The sequence below is a fragment of the Neomonachus schauinslandi genome, chromosome 3, assembly GCF_002201575.2.
Source record: "Neomonachus schauinslandi chromosome 3, ASM220157v2, whole genome shotgun sequence".
Lineage (NCBI taxonomy): Eukaryota > Metazoa > Chordata > Mammalia > Carnivora > Phocidae > Neomonachus > Neomonachus schauinslandi.
In genome coordinates, this window is record NC_058405.1 from 131,732,029 (window position 1) to 131,757,072 (window position 25,044).

The window sequence follows — 25,044 nt, forward strand, 5'->3', positions numbered from 1 at the left end:
AACCATACCACCTAATGCAAGATGTAAAAGGAAACTGGGTATGGGGTATATGAGAACTCTTTGTAGTAGCTTGAAAACTTCCCTGCAAATCTAAAATTATTTTAAAATGAGATTATTTTTTGCCAAGTAAAAAAAAGAAGAGGAAAGCAAGAATGATGGTAATAAAAATGATGGCCAACTCAGGACAATACTCTACATCCTTACCCGAATTAATGATATTGTGCAGTGAGAGTTTGCCATTGTGGCAGGTGTCACAGGGCAGTCAGACTTCTTAGTAGAAGACAGTAAACTCTAATAGTGTGCCTAGTTTATGAATAGTAACTCACCTAGTGGGTTACTAGCAAGTACTCAGTTGTAGTTAAAAATTAAAGTGTATTGTATATTTTTAAAACAAATGTTTAAAATTTTAGATCAGTTTATGCAATAAAGAAAATTCTCTGTGCCTACCACTGGGCTGCAAACCACATTTCACCTTGTGATACTAGTGTTTTGCAGTTGACTGTTCCCTAGAGGAGGCCTAATGCTTTCAAACAAAAATATGTCATAATTTTGAGGGCACTAAATGTATCTTCCCTACATCATTTATCTTTCCTTTCTTCTGTTCATCCAAGAAAACTCCGTAAACGCAAAGACAAAGCATGCACCAAGAAGATTTTTGATGGTTTTACAAATACTTATTTTAGTTTAAATTAATCCAAAGAATTCATGTCAAAGGTAAAAGTAAAGGCAAAGCTATTTTTAACCAAAGATTGATTGTATGTGAAAATAGATTTTAAGCAATTTAAACCAGTATTAGAATAAGAAATTTTGCATAACAGTGTAAACTCTTGAAGTGGAATTGTAATATTCATGAATACTGAAGCTTTTCAGTTTGGTGATATTAAAATGAGTAGTTGAATAAATAAGTGTTAAAATGCTGCTGTTGGAAAATGATTTTTAATCCCTTAAATCCGAAAATACCTGAATGGAAACACTTTTATCGCTTTAAATATTAGCTTTCATGATTCACATATCTTAGTAAGGCAGAGTTCTTCAATTCTTTTGAGAGTTTACATACTGTAATTAACATACAGCAGAAATGGGGCGCCTGGGTGGCTCAGTTGGTTAAACATACAGCAGAAATTTTGTCAGTTAGCAGTTACTATGTAGCAAACCATCCCCAAATTTAGTGATTTAAAGCAACAGCTATTTATTATTTCTCCTGAGTTAGTGGGTTGGCTGGTAGTTTTAATTTGGACCAGACTTTTCTGTGAAAGGTTTAACTGGTTGGTTGAGATCTGCTATTTAGCTGATTGGGACTGAGCCGAACTGATGGGACAACCTGACACTCCTCCATGTGGGCTCTCCTCCTCAAGCAAGCTAGCCCAGACTTATTCTCATATAGGTGTGTCATGGTGGAGAGCGCAAGAAAGAGAGAAGAGAGAAAGCATGCAAGGTCATTTGAGCCCTCGTCTTGGAAAAGCATGTTACTTCTGCCTTATTCTCTCAGCTAAAGCAAATCAAGACCAGCTCATATACAAGGAGTGGGGAAATAAATTCTGCATCTTGATGGGAGGAGTTTCAAAGTCACATTGCAAAGATCATAGATACAGGGAGGGAGGAGTGGAGAATTGGGGCCATTTTGCAGTCATTCTAAAACTGATTGTAAACAGAACTTTGGCAAATTTGAAATAATATTCAGAAGAATCACCTGCTTAATTCAGGTAGATTCTTTTCTGTGCATGTAAAACCAAACAGGTGAATTAACTATCGCTTTATTTTGCCTTTATTGTAATAATATTCCTTATGGTAACTTAAAATAGGCACTATTGTTTTTAAAGGGCAAGTGTCAGTTTTAAACAGAAACACAGTTTAAATTTTATTTTCTTTATTATTTTTTTTAAAGATTTTTATTTATTTGACAGAGAGAGAGACAGTGAGAGAGGAGCACAAGCAGGGAGAGTGGGAGGGGGAGAAGCAGGCTTCCTGCAGAGCGGGGAGCCCGATGTGGGACTCGATCCCAGGACACTGGGATCATGACCTGAGCTGAAGGCAGACGCTTAACATTAGAATTGTCTCTGGTTGCCCTTGGATTTATCATCTTTGACTATTACTGTGTCAGTTTTGCATCAGTCTTCATTCTTTTAATTTACCTAAAAGAATCATTGTAATCTCTTCATTGCATCAATTTGTAGGGCATACCTTTTTAGATTTTTTTTTTCTTGGTGTGGAAAATATGTACAGGTGTTGATGTGTGCATGTGATCGGCAGAATTAAGTATCTTTACTGTTATGCTTATTACAGTATATACCCTGTTATGCTGTTCATTTAATAGAGCTTAAAAACTTTTTGTTGAAGTATAACATACACATAGAAAAGTGCATGCACGTATCATGAATATAGAGCTATATGAGTTTTTAAAAATATTTTATTTATTTATTTGACAAAAAGACCGGGAGAGGGAGAAGGAGGCTCCCTGCTAAAGCAAGGAGCCTGATGCAGGACTCGATCCCAGGACCTTGGGATCATGACCTGAACTCTAGGCAGGCACTTAACCAACTGAGCCACCCAGGGGCCCCAAGCTATATGAGTTTTTAAAAACTGGGTGTTTCTTGGTAATCAGCATCTGGGTTGAGAAATTGAACATTACCAGCATCCTCTAATCCCCTTCATGTTCTCTGTCACAGTCTCATGTTCTCCATCACTGCCTCCAAGAGTAACAAATATCCTTATTCCTAATCCTATGCATTAGTTTTGTTCTTTATGTAACCATTTACGTATAATACATAGTCTTCTGAGCTTGACTCTTTTAGAATAGGATGCTGTTAATATTTCTCTATGTCGGTATAGGTGAGAAATAATAATTACATTTAATTTGGTCAGAGGTCCTTTTAAAATTTAAACTAAAATTTTGAAATTGGGTACTGAATGATAGACTCAATCATAAGTTACCAATAATATATACATGTATTTATTTATTGGGGGATAATATATTTTAATTCATTATAGAATATACAGAAGCAGTGATTTTCCTCTTCTTTTAAGAAATAAATCATGATCTTTTTAGTTTCTTGAGTAAAAACAAAAGGGGACGTTAGTGTCTGTAATTATTAAAATCAGAATTCAAGTAAAATTTACTGTGCATGAAAAAGAGGTCATCTATTTTATTTTCATGCCTTTAGCCCTGTATTGCTATAGAAGATTATCAAGCCTTACTTTAAAAAACTCTAGAAAGAGTGACTTAGCAGCTTCTTTGATAATGTGTTTTGCTATGAGGATTTCCCTGAAGTTTTCAAGTTGGTTGTACCAAGATATAAAAAAGGAAAACTATGTGTGTGAGATAGCATCAGTGACATTTTAGTTCTTTAGCATCTAATCTCAGACAATTCTTTTGTGTCACTTTAAGTCAGGTATTTCTGTTTTCCTTTGAACTTGAGAGCAATCAGTTACATCCCCTCTTTTCTATACTAAAGTTTTCTCCCTAAAAAAACAGAGGAATCACATGTCAAATCTTTTTTTTTTTAAGATTTTATTTATTTATTTATTTGAAAGAGAGGGAGAGAGAGAGCACAGAGGCAGAGGGAGAAGCAGACTCCGTGCTGAGCAGGAAGCCCAACATGGGGCTCCATCCCAGGAGCCTGAGATCATGACCTGAACTGAAGGTAGCCACTTAACCACCCGGGCGCCCCTCACATGTCAAATCTTAATGGCCTCTGGTACTTACTTTGAAATCTTTTCATTTTGACCCATTAATCTTATTTTCATAGACATCGAGCTTTCTGGTTCTGATTCTGTTCTGGTTCCATTGTATTCTATTGTTAATTGTTTTTTTTTTCTCTGATTTCTTCATTAGCTTCTTTTTATTTCCATTAATACTGGGCATCATCCAAAGTTCTCTTTTAGGTTTCTGCCCCCATTTCTTCTCAGTAACTCTTAATACATATTAGATATGCTTATTTGCATGAATCCTTATTAATATGTATCTAAACTCGACATCTTTCTTTTTCTATTTCTCTCATGTATTTTTACCAATTTATTTAGATATGCCTCCATTTTTTAAATATGTCACACATCACTTCTGTTTTTCTGGTCTTCCCAGTCCCCTCTACTTATTTCTTTGCCACTATGGACAGCATCATGATCTTCATAGGATCTAAGAGTCTTTATCTGAATATCATTATTGGTCTTATTTATTAAAACCAGAGGATTACTGTTATATTCTATAGTAGTTCTGCCTTATTAATATATATGGTCATATCTAAATGATTTCCCTACATAAATAAATATATATTGATTATCATTATTGCTAAGATATAATCACTAGAATTCAAAATAAAGGAGAAATCGTTTGTTCCTCTTTTATCTCCTAGTAAATAATGCCGTTTTCCCCCCAGGAGTTGCCATGTTATTATAAATTTCCCTTCTGAAGTGCCTCAAAAAAAATTAAAACAATCTCCTCCTTATTTCCTTTCCTTCTGTGTTTTGGTTTCACTTTTTGTATGTGAATGATACAACATTTGAAGTGTATTTAACCATATAAATTAAAATCATTATAGGGGCTCCTGGGTGGCTCAGTTGGTTAAGCGTCTCCCTTCGGCTCGGGTCATGATCTTGGGGTCCTGGGGTCCTGGGATCAAGCCCCTCATTGGGCTCCCTGCTCATTGAGCTGTCTGCTTCTCCCTCTACCTGCCGCTCCCCCTGCTCGTGCTCTCTTTTTCTCTCTAACTCTCTCTCAAATAAATAAAATCTTTAAAAAATAAAATAAAATCTTTCATTATATTCACTCTGCATTTTTTTTTCTGAGTGAACGTTTTACTTCAGCAAGGTTATTAATTTTTTTCCATAGTTTTATTACTATATAACTTTATTGGTATTGAAGCACAAAATTATTTGAACTTGATTTTTTTCTCCATATTTTCATTGAAGAAGGATTTTTCTCCTCAGGAATAAGAGCTGTAATTTTTTTGCCCCCTCAGATTCTCCTGAGAATGATATTCCTATGGAGATCACAACAGCAGAACCACAAGTTTCTGAAGCAGTATATGATTGTGTTATTTGTGGACAGAGTGGCCCCTCCTCTGAAGACCGACCTACAGGATTGGTTGTACTGTTACAAGCATCCTCAGGTAAAATCAAAGTAATTTTTCAGTGGGATTATTTTAGAGCCAAAGTATATACAACATATTAATAAATATCTGTATTAATTGAAAGTTATATGTTTATCTGGATATAACTATAGATCTAAATAGCAAGGATCAATTTAGATCTGTATAGCAAGGATTTTAAACTTGATTATATCTGACTTTCCTGGACATGAGTGTTAGAAGAAGCCCTTAACAGAGAAGTTTCTCTATATGTTTACACAATCTTTTTCCTTAAGTGTGATGGTATATTACCAATGCTAGATGGCCAATAATGGAGTTCAGCTTTCTTAACAATTTAGTTGTTTTAAAATTGGGAAGCATTTTAAGCCCAGATATATTGTCAGTTTAAATATTTTAACTACATAAGACACATTCAGGTAGTTTTGCCTTTATTTCTTGAGCTACTAGAAGCAGTAATTCTTTTTTTTTTTTTTTATGTTATGTTAATCACCATACATTACATCATTAGTTTTTGATGTAGTGTTCCATGATTCATTGTTTGCGTATAACACCCAGTGCTCCATGCAGAACGTGCCCTCTTTAATACCCATCACCAGGCTAACCCATCCTCCCACCCCCTTCCCCTCTAGAACCCTCAGTTTGTTTCTCAGAGTCCATAGTCTCTCATGGTTCGTCTCCCCCTCCGATTTCCCCCCCTTCACTTTTCCAGAAGCAGTAATTCTTGAAACAGCCTGCTGAATGATAACCTTTGCCAATGAAATTTAAAAAAATTTTTTTAAATTTTATTTATTTTAGAGAGCGCATACACATGAGCAGGGGGAGGGGCAGAGGGAGAAGGAGAGAATCTCAAGCAGACTCTGCACTGAGTGGGGAGCCTGACATGGGGCTCCATCTCACCACCCTGAGATCATGACCTGAACTGAAATCAAGAGTCAGACATTTAAGCGACTGAGCTACCCAGGTGCCCCTAAAAATTTTCTTTGAAAAATTTTTGAAGGATTTGTCTGAATGTTCTCTATCCTTTCCCATGCTAAAGTATTTTAAGATGTGATAACCCTTACACACTCTAGTCCCATTGAATTCAATCCATTTTCTTTTTTTTGAATTCAGTCCATTTTTAACAGGAGTTTGTGTGAAGCAAAAAGAAAATAAAATTCTTACACACATTTCTCCTGAGCATTTTTTTCTAGGGTGTTTATTCTCTGAATTAGTATAGTGAAGTGGAAAGAGATATGTGTCCCCTGAGTTCAAATACAGGTCCTGCTTGACATAATCTGGCCAAGTTTGTTGCTTTCTTTTAACTATAGAGATAATATTGACTTCAGAGGATTGTTGTGTTGGTTAAGTAATGTAATATAGGCAAAAGGATCTAATATGATGCCTGGTAAATTAGTTTCTCCTCTTGTTACTTTTCTTGCTTAAAAATAAAATTGATTTGGGAAACCCCATTTGAATAGGACATTGGGGTAGAGCTGTCACGAGAAATGCCTACTAAAAAGGAAATGTGTGGGGTACCTGGGTGGCTCAGTGGGTTAAGTGTCCAACTCTTGATTTTGGCTCGGGTCATGAGATCAAGCCCTATGCTCAGTGGGGAGTCTGCTTTCCCCTTCTCCCTCTGCGCCACCCTCCCGTCCCGCCATGCATGCTTTGTCTCTGTCCAATAAATAAATCTTTAAAAAAATAAAAAGGAAATGTGTGGGAGTATTGACTGACTAGTTTTGTAGCTATTTCTATTTTCTACTACTGTGACAAAACTAACCTATTAGATTTTTGCCACTTAACTTTTTTTTTTTTTAAAGATTTTATTTATTTATTTGACAGAGAGAGAGACAGCTAGAGAGGGAACTCAAGCAGGGGGAATGCTGAGCAGGGAGCCTGATGGGGGGCTTGATCCTAGGACTCCGGGATCATGACCTGAGCTGAAGGCAGACGCTTAACAACTGAGCCACCCAGGCGCCCCAGAACTTAACTTTTTATAACTTCTTCACCAAATACTTTATAATCATCAGTGTAATGTTTTATTTATGCCTTCATTCATTCATTCCACATATATTTATTGGGAACCTAGGTGCCAGATACTGTCATAGTATGAAACAAAGCAAAACAAAATCTCCGCCCTCATTAGGGCGGAGATTTTGTTTTTGTTGTTTTAATCTTTATTTATTTATTTATTATTTTATATTTTTAAAGTTGCTTTGACCAAATTGTCACTTCATTTAACTCCTTTTCACAATTTTGTACACTAGCTAAGCTTGTTAAAATTAGATAATTCCACTATATTGTAGCTCTTTTATCTTTTATAGATAGAAGGAAATGAATAAGAAACTAACAAGAACAAGCGTTAGATCTCTAAAGAGTGATTTTAATTGGGAACTGTAGCAGGTGAAATCTCCGGCTGTTTCCTTACTTTCTTTCTGAGCCTCACACACCTGCTGACATCTTGCATTTTACCCCTCTCTACGTTTTCCTTACTTCTGACATCTTTCTTTTCTTTTTTTTTTTTTTTTTAAAGATTTTATTTATTTATTTGACACAGAGAGAGCGAGAGAGGGAACACAAGCAGGGGGAGTGGGAGAGGGAGAAGCAGGCTTCCCGCCGAGCAGGGTGCCTGATGCGGGGCTCGATTCCAGGACCTCGGGATCATGACCTGAGCCAAAGGCAGATGCTTAACGACTGAGCCACCCAGGCACCCCACTTCTGACATCTTTCTTTATTTTGAACTGTCCCTTCTCTTTTTCTTTTATCTTTTTAAGTTTGAATATGGAACATTTTGTTTTATTTATTTTTTGTCTCAAGTTTTTATTTAAATTCTAGTTAGTTAACATATAGTGTAATATTAGTTTCAGGAGTAGAATTAAATGATTCACCACTTACATATAACACCCAGTGCTCATCAAAACAAAACCATCATGCATTTAGCCCATCTCCCACCCAACTCCCCTCCATCAACTCTCAGTTTGTTCTCTGTAGTTAAGAGTCTCTTATGGTTTGCCTCTCTTTTCCCCCCCTTTCCCTGTGTTCATCTGTTTTGTCTCTTAAATTCCACATATAAGTGAAATCATATGGTATTTGTCTTTCTCTAACCTGTTTCTCTTAACATAATATACTCTGGCTCTATCCATGTTGTTGCAAATGGCAAGATTTCATTCTTTTTGAAGGCCAAGTAATATTCTGTTGTGTGTGTTATAACACACACACACACACACACATCTTCCTTATCCATTCATCAGACATTTGGGCTCTTTCCATAATTTGGCTATTATTGATAATGCTGCCATAAACATGTGTCCCTTTGAATTAGTATTTTTGTATCCTTTGAGTAAATACCTAGTAGTGTAATTCCTGGGTCATAGGGTAGTTCTATTTTTAACTTTTTGAGGACCCTCCATACTTTTTTCCAAAGTGGCTGCATCAGTTTGCATTCCCACCAACAGTGTAAGAAGGTTCCCCTTTCTTTGCATCCTCACCAGCACCTATTGTTTTCTGTGCTGTTAATTTTAGCCATTCTCACAGGTGTGAGGTGATATCTCATTGTAGTTTTGATTTGCATTTCCCTAATGATGAGTGATGTTGAGCATCTTCCCACGTATCTGTTGGCCATCTATATATACATCTTCTTTGAGAAAATGTCTCTTCATGTCTTCTTCCCGTTTCTTAACTGGATTATTTGTTTTTTGGGGTGTTGAATTGGATAAGTGCTTTATAGATTTTGGATATTTATCAGATGTGATTTGCAAATAACTTCTCCCATTCCATCAGTTGCCTTTTAGTTTTGTTGATTGGTTCCTTTGCTATGCAGAAGCTTTTTATATTGTTGAGGTCATTTTTGCTTTTGTTTCACTTGCCAGAGGAGATATGTCTAGTAAGAAGTTGCTACAGCTGATGTTGAAGAGGTTACTGCCTGTGTTTTCCTCTAGGATTTTTATGGTTTCAGGTCTCACATTTAGGTCTTTAATCTATTTTGAATTTATTTTTGTGGACGGTGTAAGAAAGTGGTCCAGTTTCATTCTTTTGCATGTTGCTCTTCAGCTTTTCCAACACCATTTGTTGAAAAGACTTTTTTCCATTGGGTGTTCTTTCCTGCTTTGTCAAAGATTAGTTGACTATATAGTTATGGGTCCATTTCTGGGTTTTCTATTCTGTTCTATTGATCTATGTGTCTGTTTTTGTGCCAGTACCACACTGTCTTGATGATGACAGCTTTGTAATAGAGCTGGAAGTCCGGAATTGTGATGCCTCCAGCTTTGCTTTTCTTTTTAAAGATTGCTTTGGCTATTTGGGGTCTTTTGTGGTTCCATACAAATTTTAGGATTGTTTTTCTAGGTATGTGAAAAGTGCTGTTGATATTTTGATAGGGATTGTATTAAATATGTAGACTGCTTTGGGTAGTATAGACATTTTAACAGTATTTGTTCTTCCAGTCCATGAGCATGGAATGTTTTTTTCATTTCTTTGTGTCCTCTTCAATTTTTTTCATAAGTGTTCTATATTTTTCAGAGTACAGATCTTTTACCTCTTTGGTTAGGTTTATTCCTAGGTAGGTTATGGGTTTTGGTGCAATTATATTGGGATCGATTCCTTGATTTCTCTTTCTGCTGCTTCATTATTGGTGTACACAAATGCAACGGATTTCTGTATGTTGATTTTGTATCCTGCAACTTTGCTAAATTCGTGTTTCAGTTCTGGCAATTTTTTGGTGAAGTCTTTCGGGTTTTCTACATAGAGTATCATGTCATCTGCCAATAGTGAAAGTTTGATTTCTTCCCTGCCTGTTTGGATGCCTCTTATTTCTTTTTGTTGTCTTATTGCTGAGGCTAGGACTTTCAGTACTATGTTAAATAACAATGGAGAGAGTGGACATTGCTGTTTTGTTCCTGATTGTAGAGGAAAAGCGCTCAGTTTTTCCCCATTGAGGATATTAGCTGTGGCTTTTTCGTATATGGCCTTTATGATATTTAGGTATGTTCCCTCTATCCCTATTTAGTTGAGGGTTTTTATCAAGAATGGATGCTGTATTTTGTCAGGTGCTTTTTCTGTATCTATTGAGAGAATCATATGGTTATCCTTTCTTTTATTAATGTGGTGTATCACATCGACTGTTTTGTAGATATTGAACCACCCTTGCAGCCCGGGAATAAATCCCACTTGATCATGGTGCATATGAATATGGAGTATTTTAACCACATAATGAAATAAAGAGACAAGTGAAATGAACTTCCATGTCTCCATCAGTCTTCAGTAGTCACTAACTTGGGCTAATCTTATTTATTTCCCACCATGCCCCAAATTATAATGAAGCACATTCCAGACATCATTTCACTTCATCTATACATATTTCACTGTTTCAGTTAAAAAGAAAGTTCTTGTTTTTTAAACACAACCACAGTCACTCATAAGTAAATTAGTTCCTCAGTATAGTAAAATACCTAGTCAGTGTTCAAAATTCCCCAGTTGTTTCTTGTTTATTTGATTGATTTATAGTTAGGGGTCTCCTTGTAGTCTTTTAATTAGTTCCCTTTTCATCTCCCCTCTTCCTCCTCCCTTCTCCCAAGTAGGGGCCCTCCTACTCCCATACATTATCCTTTTTTGAAGAAATTAGATCATTGAAGAACATTTCGGATTTTGCTGAATATATCCCCATGATGTTTAACTTGTTCCTCTGTCCACTCTGTTTTCTGTCTGTTTGAGATACTAGCGGTGAATGATGATTATTGCCTAGATTCATCAGTTCATCAGAGATCACAAATCTTTCATTTTTTGTTTGTTTATTACCTGAAATACTTCTGTAAAAGATATTTTACTTCATCAACTATTTTGGTTACTCGGATGTATAAATTATACATGAAAGACAGGATAAATACCATATTCTTTCCCTTTATTTAGTAGTGCTCAAAGTATTGAGGTAGTGGTTCTTTAGCACCTTCCCCAAATAATTAATTAGTACTTTTTGTGTCATTATGATCTGATGATCTGTTGCAGTTAGTTTCTTGTTGATGATCACATTCTTACATCTTTGTTCAGTGGGAGCCTCTTCAAGTTACTTCCTCAGTTCTTTTGACACAAAACTTATAGACTTGGGAGTTTATATTTTCTGGCATGTCAAGTTATACCTTGATATTTCTGGCCCAGAAACCAGCCATTTCTCTAAGAAGCCTTAGTTTCTTTTATTGGGAAATGGTATTTAGAGACCACAATCTGCGCGCTAGTTGTGCTTATTGCTTTAGACCTTTTTTATAGCCACTGATCCTTTACTGGCCTGACTTGAAACCATGCATTGAAGAAAAGTCCCATGATTTCTCCCTTTAGTCTAATGTTTGAGTTGTGCTGAATTACAGACTCTTGATTAGGAACCCTTCAAAACACTGCTTAAGTTAAGAAGTTAAGGGCCTTTATAGCAGTTCTATAAAGTTCTAAAGGTATTGCTTTACGTGTTGTCTCACTATTGTGCAGAATGCCTGTTGTAAATATTATTGACTTGGGGAGCTTCAGTTGTCCATTGAATACAATGTTATATAATCTTTTACATTTTATTAATAACCACAGTCTTTGCAAAACTTAAGAAAGTCAGTGTTTTAGTCTTAGTGCTTTAAAAAAACATACGTAATAAACAAAAAACATGTAATAAGAAGGAACTGAATCTGGGAATACCTGCAGATTGAGATTTTTAAACCAAATATCAATGTTCTTATAGAAAAATGCAGAGAGTCAGATTAAAAACATGAAGGGCAAGGAGGGGAAATGGAGCTGTAAAGGAGCAGAATTTTTGTATACTATTGGAAGTTGATATTAATGTTTCCAACTTGACTGTTAGAAAGTTAATGGATAACTAAGAAAAAACTAAAAAAGAAAAGAAATGAAAAGGGGAATCAATGTGGTAAACTAGAATATTCAGTTAATCACAATAGAAAGTGGTAATAAACAAATTGAGGAACATACAGAAATAAAAAGCAAAAAGCAGAATTAAGTCCTTCTAAATCAGTAATTATTTGAAATATAAATGCATTAAACTCTCCAATTAAAAGAGACTGACAGAATAGACTAAAAAACATGAATATGTTGTCTATAGGAGACATTTTAGATCCAAAGACACAGAAAGGTTGAAAATGGATGAGAAAAAGTATTCCATGCAAATAGAAACAACAGAGAGCTGGGATGGCTATGCTAATATCAGACACAATAGATTTTAAGCAAAACATTGTCACAAGAGCAAAAAGGACATTATATATTGATAAATGAGTCACTCCATCAAGAAGATATAACAGTTATAAATATAATACATACCAGGGGTGCCTGGGTGGCTCAGTTGGTTAAGTGTCTGACTTTGGCTTAGGTCATAATCTCAGAGTCTGGGATCGAGCCTCTGCCACTCAGCCGGGAGTCTGCTTCTCCCTCTCCCTCTGCACTGCCCTTGCTTATTCTCTCTGTCTCTCTCTCAAATAAATAAAGTCTTTTTTTTTTTTAAAGGTGTAATACATACAAAAGAGGGGCACCTGGGTGGTGCAGTCGGTTAAGCATCTGACTCTTGGTTTTGGCTTAGGTCGTGATCTCAGGTCATGATCTCAGGGTTGTGAAATTGAGCCCCTTGTCAGGCTCTGTGCTCAGTGCAGAATCTGGGATTCTCTTTCCCTCTCCCTCTGCCCCTCCTTCTCATGCTCTCTCTCTCTCAAAATAAATAAATAATCTTAAAAAAAAAATACCAAACAGCAAAAACCCAAAATATATGAAGCAAAAATCGAAAGAATTAGAGGGAGAAGTAGTTTTATAATAATAGTTGAGACTTCAGTGCCCCATCTTAAATAATGGATAGAACAACTAAACAGAAGATCAAAAAAAGAAAACACTTCAGCAGTACCTGGGTGGCTCAGTCGTTTAAGCATCCTAACTCTTGATTTTGGCTCAGGTCATGATCTCAGGGTTGTGGGATCTCAGGGCTGTGAGATCGAGACTCATGTTGGGCTCATACTGAGTGTGGAGCCTGCTTGGGAATCTCTTTCTCCCTCCTTCCTCTGCCTTTTCCCCCTACCTCTCTCTCCCTCCCTCTCTAAATTAAACAAAAAAAAAACCATTTCAACAACAGTATAAAATAGTTAGATCTAACCAACTTACATAGAACGCTTTATCCAACAAGAGTAGAATACACATTTTTCTCAATTTACATGGAACATTCTCTAAGATAGATTATGTATTAGGTCACAAAAGAAGTCGTAATATATTTAAAAAGATTGAAATCATCCAGAGTATCCTCTTTGATCACAATGGAATGAAACTAGAAATCAGTAACAGAAGGAAAACTGTAAAATTCCAAATAGGTGGAAATTAAAATAATACATTCTTAAACAACTACTGGGTCCAAGAAGAGATTACAAGTGAAATTAGAAGATACTTTGAAATAAATGAAAAGAAAACACAACATACCAAAACCTATGGGAAAATAGGGGAGACAAACCATGAGAGACTATGGACTCTGAGAAACAAACTGAGGGTTCTAGAGGGGAGGGGGGTGGGAGGATGGGTTAGCCTGGTGATGGGTATTAAAGAGGGCACGTTCTGCATGGAGCACTGGGTGTTATATACAAATAATGAATCATGGAACACTACATCAAAAACTAATGATGTAATGTATGGTGATTAACATAATATAATAAAATAAAATAAAACTGCAAAAAAAAAAAACCTATGGGAAAATAGTGCACAGAAGGAAATTTATAGCTGTAAATGTTTACATTAAAAACAAAGATTCCAAATCAGTAACCTAACTTTACACTTTAAGGAACTAGAGAAAAAAAAGCAAGCTAAACCCAAAGCTAGCAGATGGAAAGAAATAATAAGGATTAGAGCAGAGATAAATGAAATAGAGGATAGGAAAGCCGTAGAAAGAGTCAGCAAAAGTTGGTTTCTTGAAAATATCATCAAGGGGCGCCTGGGTGGCTCAGTCGTTAAGCGTCTGCCTTCGGCTCAGGTCATGATTCCAGGGTCCTGGGATCGAGCCCCGCATCGGGCTCCCTGCTTGGCTGGGAGCCTGCTTCTCCCTCTCCCACTCCCCCTGCTTGTGTTCCCCTCTCTCGCTGTGTCTCTCTCTGTCAAATAAATAAAATCTTTAAAAAAAAGAAAAGAAAATATCATCAAAATTGACAGTTTTACAACTTGACTGGCCAAGAATTAAAAAACACACAAATCACTAAAACCAGAAATGAAAGTGTGAACATCACCACAGTCCTTAGAGAAATAAAAGACTATAAAAGAATATTATGAACAATTTTATGTCAATGAATTTGATATCCTAGATGAAATGGATAAATTCCTAGAAACACAAACTACCAAAACTGACTCAAGAAGAAACAAAGTTTGAACAGGCATTAAACAGTTAAAGAGAGTGAATCAGTAATCAAAAACTTCTCAAAAAATAAAGGCCCAGGACCAGAAAGCTTCACTCATGATGCTACCAAACATTTAAAGAATTAACATCAGTCCTTCTCAAACTTAAAAAAAAAAAAGAAAAAAAGAGGGAATATTTCCTAACTCATTCTATATTAACAGCCTTACTTACCAAAGCCACATAAAAACATCATAAGAAAAGAAAATGATAGACCTAGTATCTCTTAGGAATATAGATGCAGAAATCCTCAACAAAATCTTAGCAAGCCAAATCCAGCAATGTATTAAGAGGATTATACATGATAGCTAATTTTATTTTAGTTCCTAGCATCTCCCTGCTTCTATTTCTTCTTTCTGCTGCTGCTGTAAATCTCTTCAGAACTTAGGGCCCACATTCATATACCTGATATTCCTTCCTGAAAAATGGTCTTCCCATGCTTACTGAGTCTTATAGTAATGTATGGCACTGTATGTTTATATCCCCCCTCCCTTTTTTTGTGCTTTGATATTTTACAATTATAAAATCTTAGTATTATTTTTCCCCTCTTGCTATATACCTCTTTTCCCAACTTTTCATTTTGAAAGTTTTATATCTACAGAATACTCTTTACCTGCACTCAACAATTGTTAACATATTGCCATGTTTGTTTTTCTTTCCCTTTCTTATCTATACACACACACATACTTTTTAGAAGAAAATGGCGGATGGCATGTTTTATTTCTAATACTTAAGAATGTATCTCCTAAGAACCAGGATATTCTTCTATATTATTATACCTAAGAAATTTAATATTAAAATCTAATATGTTCACATTCTCCTGATAATATTTTTTTATAACAGACATTTTCTTGATTCAAGAAAAAGATCATGCATTACATTTAGTTGTCATTTTTTTTTTTTTTTTAAGATTTTATTTATTTATTTGAGAGAGAGAGAGAGCACAGGCCAGGGACGGGGGGAGGGGAGAGTCAGAGGGAGAAGCAGACGCTCTGCTGAGCAGGGAGCCCAGTGTGGCGCTTGATCCTAGGACCCTGGGAACACGACCTGAGCCAAAGGCAGACACTTAACAGACTGAGCCACCCAGGCACCCTTTAGTTGTCATTTCTTGTTAGTTTCCTTGAATCTAAAATAGTTTCTCTAGGCCCTTTTTTAACATTTTGAAGAGCCTATGTCAGTTGTTCTGTAGAATATTTCATTTTCTGGATTCATGTGATTATTTCCTTATTAGGTTTAAGTTAAACATTTTTGACAGTGGCATTATATAAATGATGTTCCTTCCCATTCCATCACATTAGGAGGCTCATAGTGACAGTTTGTCTCATTATTGGTGATGCCAACCAAGTTTGATCACTTGGTTATGGTGGTAGGTAATCTCTAGGATGATACATTGAGACTCTGACACTTCACCCTTTTACTTGATGTTTCTTGCCTGAATCAATGCATGTGTTATCTGTTACTATTATTCTTTTCAATACTCAAATTGTCTCGAATTTGGCCATTAGAACTCCTGCAGGTCCTCATGATGTGGCCCCTCTGTGTTTGAATACCTTCTTGCTCTTTATTACATTCCAGGCTCCCCTTGAACTTTTCCCCAACCCTGGGTGCAGTTTTTCTCCAAGGATCTCTGTTTCCTTTTAGTGAGAAGTAGTATATTTAGAAATGAAGTTTATTGATACTGGAGAATCATAACTTCTAAGCTTTTTCAGTGGACAAATTTTGAAAACCTTCATCCTCCATTGATCAGTTGATCATCCATCCATCCATACACCCAAATATCATACTAATATTTTAGTGTTATTTCAAGAAACCAAATATTGTCATACTTTAAAAAAAATTATTTATTTGATAGGTGGGGAGGGGCAGAGGGACAGGGAGAGAGAAAGAGAGAGAATCTCAAGCAAACTCCACACTGAGCGTGGAACATGATGTTGGCTCAGTCTCACAACCCTGAGATCATGACCTGAGCTGAAACCAAGAATTGGTTTAACCAATTAACTTAACCAACTGGTGGCTTAACCAACTGAGCCACCCAGGCACCCTGGTCATATTTTATTTACTCTGTAGAAGAAACTAGAATATCACTTTTTGGGGGTCTTTAAAAAATATTCTGATAGTAGGAAAATTAGGGTAGCTTGTGTGATAAATAACAACTTCTGGTGAATCATGTTGAATCAGCTTGGTTATTTAATGAGCTCTTATTTTTATTGTTAATGTAGTTTTGGGGCAGTGCCGTGACAACATTGAGCCAAAAAAATTGCCTATCACTGAAGAGGAGCAGATTTACCCTTGGGATACATGTGCAGCAGTTCATGATGTGAGACTTTCATTATTACAGCGTTATTTTAAGGATGTAAGTACCCTTTTATCATATACATATAGTATTTCTGTCTGTAAAATTGATGGTTACGTCTCTCTAGAGTTTTATATTTTTTCTTCTATCAAATGTCATTCTGATTTGGAATATTGAAGTTTATTAGAAAAAAGTTAATATATGGATAGTAAAGAAATGGAAATCTGTTAATAAATAAAAATTTCAGATTATAAATGTTATACCTATGTTTTAAATGTTGTTTATTGTGAAATATACACATTCAGTTCAATGGAATGATAAGTATTCACTCTATAAAAACTTTTAGATTTGGCATGAATATTTTATGAAGATCTTGCCTCCTTCTTTTACCTTCATTTAAAGATATGCAATAAGATTTAGAAATGTGCTTTGATATTTTATTATTATGATGTTTTTAAAATATAAAGTAGGGGCAGATTTAATTCATGACTTCTGTGGTTTCTTGTGAGCTTGGTAGTTTTTTTCCCAGCTCTTTGCACTTAGGGGTTCTATCTAATAGCACTCAGGTGTTCTAAGTCTTGGAAGATCAACTTTATTTATTTAGTAGCACTTGCACTGTTAACTTCCTTGTAAAATTTCTGTACCATTTTTAATATTTTCTCAGTGGATTATCAAACAGGGTTTCCTTTTACCTGTTGTTGTTTTTTGGATCTGCTGTATCTTGAATTAAGTACACATGTAATAAGAACTTAAAATAGTTAAAATACATAGGGAAATATTTTTAGTTAGCTATATGAGATGAATATCTTGATAGATTTCCAGATATAATTCTTTTTGCCCTTAATGCACTGGATTAAATGGAAGAAATTAATAGGAGAGGTGGAAGACAAAATACTTAATTAGAATAAACAATAACTGACCTAGTAATGTTGAACATCAGAATAGAATGTGGTTCAGTAGTTTGGACTGAGGAGAAGCGTTCTGGCGGGTTCTGGAGGAGATGATGGCTCTAGTTAGGGAGGCATTGTGTAGAGTAGAAAGAGTTCCAGGTGAGAAAACTGGGGCTTGGTCTTAGCAATGTAAGCTTGCCAGATAAAGTCTAGGATTCAATTTCCTCAGCTATAAAATAGGGCTCATGTGGTCTTTCATACAGTCACCTACCAGGTTAAAAATTTCTTTAGATCACTTTACACATTATAAAGGTCAGTATAAATGTATAGTGAAGTATTTAATATTCAGGCTAGCCTTTTCAAAGGGCTCAGGTTAGGTAGGCCTTATAAGGCAGTTTGGGTTAGGTAATGAGGACCATGCTTCCATAGATTTTCAGAGGCTTTAAAATGAAGTTATTATTATTTGTAAAAAGAAGCCTCTATGTGTGTGTGTGTGTGTGTGTGCATACATATGCACATGTACACATTTTCACACTTTTTTCTTTATTCTCTATTGTTTCTTTGAATTTTTTGCAGCATATATATATTACTTTATTAATCATAGACCAATAAATATCTTCATTTTGAAGAAACTGATGAAATCGTGCTAAGTTCTCCTTTTGCAGAAATTTACTACCACCTTTATTTAGATTTTATTTTGTTGCCATAATCCTGGTTTTAATTTTGTCATTTTGAATCACTTTAGAGTAGATGAGTAGAGATGAATCCTAGAGCCAAACAGAAAAGCAAAATAACTTGATTCAATGAAAATATAACCCGGACTTAAGAGCAAAATAAGTTTGAGGGAAGGGGAGATCTAATAAAGGAGAGAAAGAGTATGGTATCTCTTTCTTAAAGCAGCCGGCATAGTTATTCATATCTAGAAGAAAATCTCTTTTGTAAGAACTCTGAACTGAAATCTGAGTTGAACAGAATCTCTATTGTGTGTCTGTCAGTGATGTGGGATTTTATTCTTAAATATATATATTACACAATACTTCTTTACTTTCATCGTGGTTATTTTATGTATATCTGGCTTGCTCCCTGGTCTGTATACCTCTAGAGGTGTAGGGCTGTTCTTACATTGGTTTTATGGTTCCCTCAGGGCCTAGCATGTGCTGTGTGGGTTGTAGATGCTTACTAGATTTTTTACTGAATTACTCTAGTATAGAGTACCAGAGTTTTGTAGGCAGACAGACTGTATACAGCAGAAGAGTTACTATTAATAGGCACTGATTTTGATTACAGAATTGAACTGTGTAGACTCTGCTCTCTTCACATCAGTTGCATGCATTTTACGAGTTGACCTGTAGAATTTTAGTCATGCAAGATAGTACTGCTGCTGAAACTCGGAGTATTATATATGAGAGACAGGACCCAGTAGGGAGGGAACCTGAGCTTTGGAGTCAGGTAGACTTGGGTTTGAACTGGGGCTCTGCCATTTATAATTGTGTGATCTTGGTAAACTTCTCATTCCTTTTTTGTAAGGTTTTAATAAATATTGAGGTTGTGAGGATTCAGCATTAAGCAATTCTTAGCACAGTGGTGGGCACGTCATTGAAGTCTTTCTAAAATATTAGTCTTGTGTTAGTAAATGTTTTCCTGCCTTTTAAAAATTCTATCTGATTCATATAAGAAATCTAACAGTTACATAGACAAATGATGTACTGATTTTAGTTTGGCTTTTTTTTTTTTTTTAAAGATTTATTTATTTATTTGAGAGAGAGAGCGCAAGGGGAGAAGGGGCAGAGGGAGAGGGTAAGTCTCAAGCAGACTCCATGCTGAGCGTGGAGCCCGATGTGGGGGGCCTGATCTCAAGACCCTCAGATCATGACCCGAGCTGAAACCAAGAGTCAGATGCTCAACTGACTGCACCACCCAGGTGCCCCCTGATTTTAGTTTTGAAAGCTGCCTTTATTAAAAAGAAAGATTAATTATGTTTTTATAATACATTGCCAAGAGAGTAGCTTGTTTATTAGCTGACTACCAACCATTCTAAAATGACCTAAATCTGCTGCTACTTCAAGTGGCTCCAAAACATAAAACAGAGATAAGCAGGTCTCTGTTGCTTTTCTGATTTGTAACAATAGAAGCTAGCTCACCTGCTGTATTTGATTTGTGCTGTTACACATCTTTAAATTGGCTAGGAAGGCATTTTGCACTATGTAATATTTTCAACTTTCAGTTACTCATGAAGAGTCTTGATTTAACATTGGAATTTTGTTTACTGTTGTTTAAAGATTATTTGGTTATCTTACATTATAATGTGAACATTTCATTTCAATGTAAAAATAAAGTTTAAAGGTGTACTCAGTTTTAATGGCTTTCAAATCTTTCATCAAGTGCTGTCACTTATGATAGACTTTGTTCCTAATATTGCTGTGGCATGGCCATCTGTTTACTACAGACTCTAGAGGGTAAACTCAAGTTCAGGCACAAGTGTTGTTTGACAGAGGCCAAATGAAAATTCAAAGAAAATTATTTTAGGAGGAAAAGTCTAAGCCTGTTTACAGGTTAAAGGGAAGGAATTAGAGAAGGAGAGAAGAATAAGTTGAAGAGATAAGAGAAAGAGGAGATAAAAGCAATTAACTTTTAGAACAGATTTCAAAAGGGTATTGTAGTTGCTTATATAATCTGGGTCCCTTCTTTATTGCATATTAAACCTTTGTAAACGTTAAGGTACCTTTTGGGCTTATCTTATGACCAAATTTGTAGTCTAGAAAAATGTATGGAGGGTGATGCATTATGCAGAGAAGAAATTGGAGTCAGGGAGTCAGGGAGACCAGTTAAGAAACTTTATTGAAGAGGTGCCTGGGTGGCTCGGTCGGTTAGGTGACCAGCTCTTGATTTTGGCTCAGGTGATGATCTCAGAGTTATGAGATCAAGCCCCATGTGGGCTCCCTGCTGAGCGGGAAGTCTGCTTGGGATTCTCTCTCTCCTTGATTCCCCCTCCACCCCTCCCCTACCGCACCTGCGTGCTCGCGCATGGGGTTTCTCTCTCTCTCAAATAAATAAATCTTAAAAAAAAAAAGAGAATTTATTGAAGAACCCACTCCCCCACAACAAATGATACAGACATGAATGTTGTAGTGGGAACAAAGAGGAGGGGCCAAAATCACAAGTTATTTAGGAGATAGAATCTGTGTGGTTTGGGAGCTAATACTGTGGTGTGAAAGAAAGAGCGTGGTGTAAAATGACTCTTAGTTTTCTGATTTGGTGACTAAATAGATTGTGGAGTTTTTAAACCAAGAGGAAAAGAAAGATTCATGGAAAAAAATGACAAACTTATGCCACATTTGTGGGAAAAAACAAAAGATTTTATTTATTTATTTATTTTAGAGAGAGCTCACGCTCTCATGCAGTGGAAGGGGCAGAGGGAGAGAATCTTAAGTAGACTGTCAGCTAAGCATGGAGCCTGATGGGCTTAATCTCAGGACCCTAAGATCATGACCTGAGCCAAAATCAAGAGTGCGATGCTTAACCAACTGAGCCACCCAGGCGCCCCAGGACACATTTTTTTTATGTTATCTGAGGGACATCAAACTAGAGATTTCTGCTTGGCAGTTGAGTATTTGTATCTGTCACTGAGGCAAGCGATCCAAGTTTGGAAGGTAGTTGAATTTACTTATTAAATCACTCAGGGAGAACAGTTTTAGTAAGAAGAGAGTAGCACAAAAAAATAGAACCTTGAGGAGTATAAATATTGAAGGGGCAGGTGAAGAAAAAAGAGTCTTAAAAGGAAGCCTAAACCAAATGGTTTAAAGAGATCAGAGGAAAATCAAAAGAGAGTAGTATTATGGAAGTCAGGGGGAAGTAGGCGTTTTAAGAAAGAAGTTGTTACTCCATTGTGTGGGTGTGCGTGTATATATATATATATATACCATATCTTTATCCATTCATCTATTGATGGACAATTGGGCTGCTTCCATAATTATAATACTTCTATAAACATAGGGGCACATGTATCCCTTTGAATTAGGACTTTTGTATTTTGGGTGTATATACCCAGTAGTGTGGTTACTGGATCATAGGATAGTTCTGTTTTTAACTTTTTGAGGAACCTCTGTACTGTTTGCCATAGCAGCTGTACTATCACATTCCCACCAACAGTGCACGAGGGTTCCTTTTTTTCCCACATTCTTGCCAACACTCGTTGTTTCTTGTGTTTTTGATTTTAGCCATTCTGACAGGTGTGAGGTGATAACTCACTGTAGTTTTGATTTGCATTTACCTGATGATGAATCATGTTAAGCATCTTTTCATGTGTCTGTTGGTCATCTGGATGTATTCTTGGGAGAAGTGTCTGTTCATGTCTTCTGCCCATTTTTTAAATGGATTATTTGTTTTTTGGGTGTTAATTTGTATAAATTCTTTATGTATTTTGGATACTAACCCTTTCAGCCATAAAAAAGAATGAAATGTTGCCATTTACAACATGGATGAAGCTAGAGAGTATAATGCTAAGCAAAATAAGTCAGTCAGAGAAAGACAAATACCATATGATTTCACTCCTATGTGAAATTTAAGGAACAAAACAAATGAGCAAAGGAAAGAGAGAGAGAGAGACAACATAAGAAATGGATCCTTAACTATAGAGAATGAACTGATAGGTACCAGTGGGGAGGTGGGTGGGGTGATGGGTGAAATAGATAATGGGAATTAAGGTGTGCACTTGTGATAAGCACCGGGTGATGTATGGAACTGTTGAATCACTATTACTGTATACCTGAAACTAATATAACACTGTGTTAACTATACTGGAATTAAAAGAAAAGAAAGTTGTTGTTAATGTCAGATGTCACAGAGAGATTAAGTACCATATAGAACAGGTAAAATAATCAACAGCAGAATAGTTTACACTAAACTATATTGAGAGTTTATTTTTCTTGGGGTGGAGAAAATGTAATTTATAATTACTCTCATTCATTATGAGCCTAGGTTTTTGGAAGCTAAAACTGTGGTATTTCAGATTTAAAGATACTGCCTTATGACTGTCAAGTCGGGTGTTAACTTTATATCACAAAAATATAAAGTTCACATTGGTTTAACAATATGAAATCATTCAGAGGTTTATGTGGATATATTTAAATATGCTTATGTTTCTTTAAAATTAATTGTATTTTGTCTTTTTTTTTTTTTTTTTAAGAGTTCTTGTCTCTTGGCAGTATCAATTGGCTGGGAAGGAGGTGTTTATGTACAAACCTGTGGCCACACATTACATATAGATTGTCATAAATCTTACATGGAATCATTACGGGTAAGTTGTATTTAAAGATGTATATATCTTTCTAGATATTAAATATTTTTATAGCATATAAATCCCAGTTCATCTTAGGTGATTTCGATTGCCATTTGAACTATGCAGCCTTGTGGTTCCTTGACCTCTTCAGCTTTAGGGATTTCACTTTTTTATTTCACTTCAGCAAATGATATCCATGGTAGTAATTTTAGACTTTGTTACTCTAGCTCTGAAATATTAAGCTTTAATATCCTACCATATCATTTTATTATATGATTATTCTTCAGATTCTCTTATTTTCATTCTCATTAGTGTGTTTTGTTTCTGACATCAAGATCTCTAGTCCTTTAATCCTTTGCATTTTTCCTAGTGTTAGTTCTTCCTTAGACTCACTTTTTTGTACTATGTCTATTGTGCTCTGAATAGCATTCATTTAATCCTCCTGCCTTGATTTGAGACCCAGGCAGCTAGCCCTGCCAGAAAAGTCATAAAACTAAGTGAAGTGGTATATCTGTAAATTTGTGGTTTCCTGTATAATAGTGGCTTAGACTAGGGTCACCAACTGTAGCTATTACTTATCAATTCATTTACCTATCTTTTATCAGTTTCTTCTCCTAGTGTCTTCAGTAGCTATTCCAAACCTTTGCCTCCCCTATCCCAGGTTCTTCACCTAAACTCCAAGATCCCTTTCCTTTCATCAGATTCTCTCTCCTCCTTTGTCACCAAGAAAACTGTGGCTTTCTGTCACATACTAAGCTTAGCTTCTCACTTTGCTTATTTATTCCCTGATAAATGAGTCTGCATCCCAACCAATCCTTTCTTTTCTACTCTTTGAGGTAGTATTCCTTCTTCTGTTCAGGAATAATTTTTCTGTTGATGCTCTAGTATTCCTTTCTCCTCTTCACCTCAGGGGCCTTGATCTATTATAAGTAACCTCTTTTTCTTCTATATCTTCAGTTTTTCTGCCTGTTCTGTCCTTTCTTTTCAATTCATAAAGATGCTCAGGTTCCTGTCATTCTGAATTTCTTCCCCTGACTTTGCATTCCCCTGTAGCTGCAGTTTTTCTCTTTTTCTCAGCTCAGCTTCTTAAAAGCATGGCCTTCTCTATTTCCCAATTCCTAGCTCAGAAGCAGTGGATTCCTGCTTTTCCCTTCGTATCCTTCCCTCTCATATTCAGTCACTTAGTAAATTCTACTTACTCTGTCTCTTAAATCTCACTTGACTATATTCTACTTTCATTATTCTTCTTTTTGTATATGCCTTCATCTCTCATCTTGACTCTTGCAGTTGCTTTCTTATCAGCTTCCTTACTCCAAGTCTAATTTATTCACCACATTGATCTTTCTAAAATGTAAATCTGATGACATATGTCGTTGGCTTAAAAATACTTTACTGAATTCTTCCTGATGGGGTAAAGTTCACTCTTCTCTGAATGGTAGTCAAGGTACTTCATGATCTGGGATTGCCTGTTGCTTTAGCTTTATCTTTCATCAATTCAGCATTAATAAGCTAATTAATAGTTCCTTAGGCACATTATGCATTTTTCACACATCTCCAATCATTCATTCAACAAATATTTTACTCAGTGTCTACAGTGTTCCAGATACTGTGATAGACATTGGGGATTCAACAGTGAATAAGACACATTCCTTCCTTCCAGGGGTTTACTGTGCATTGCGTGAGATAGAATAAATAGATAGTTGCAGTATATGTGTTAAGTGTTATGAGGTATACACAAGGTCTTATTGGAACATCTGCCGAATGCCAGAACATTTAATGAAATGTGGTGCTTGAGTGATGAGAGATAAGACTGGAAAAGTAATTAGGGGTCATACTGTAAAGGGCCTTGTGGTTCGTGTAAGGAATTTGAACTTTATTTAGATAGGTTCTTTACAGAGAGCCATTAAAATCATTAAAGACTTTTAAGCAGAGTTATGACATCTTCAGAAAGGTCATTGTGGCAGTTGTGTAGATGGTAGGTGATTATTGTGGGATTGCAGTAGAGTAAGAAAGAATGCGATGATATTTAGGAGGTACAAGATGATAGTGGCTTGAGCGTAGTCATTGCACTGGAGATGGAGAAGAGCTTAGAGATTTGAAATATATTTAGAAAAAGGGTCTTTCTG

At 35.9% G+C, this 25,044-nt stretch overlaps 1 protein-coding gene across 1 annotated transcript in view; it reads left to right on the top strand.

Moving 5' to 3' along the window:
* The window catches only part of UBR3 (ubiquitin protein ligase E3 component n-recognin 3), a 229,045-nt gene that overhangs the window by 126,385 nt on the left and 77,616 nt on the right, over positions 1 to 25,044 (top strand). Inside the window, exons 25-27 of the mRNA XM_044913670.1 lie at positions 4,956 to 5,105; positions 16,677 to 16,810; positions 22,826 to 22,936. Coding sequence (XP_044769605.1) covers positions 4,956 to 5,105; positions 16,677 to 16,810; positions 22,826 to 22,936 — 395 coding nt within the window. The remainder of the gene's footprint in view (positions 1 to 4,955; positions 5,106 to 16,676; positions 16,811 to 22,825; positions 22,937 to 25,044) is intronic.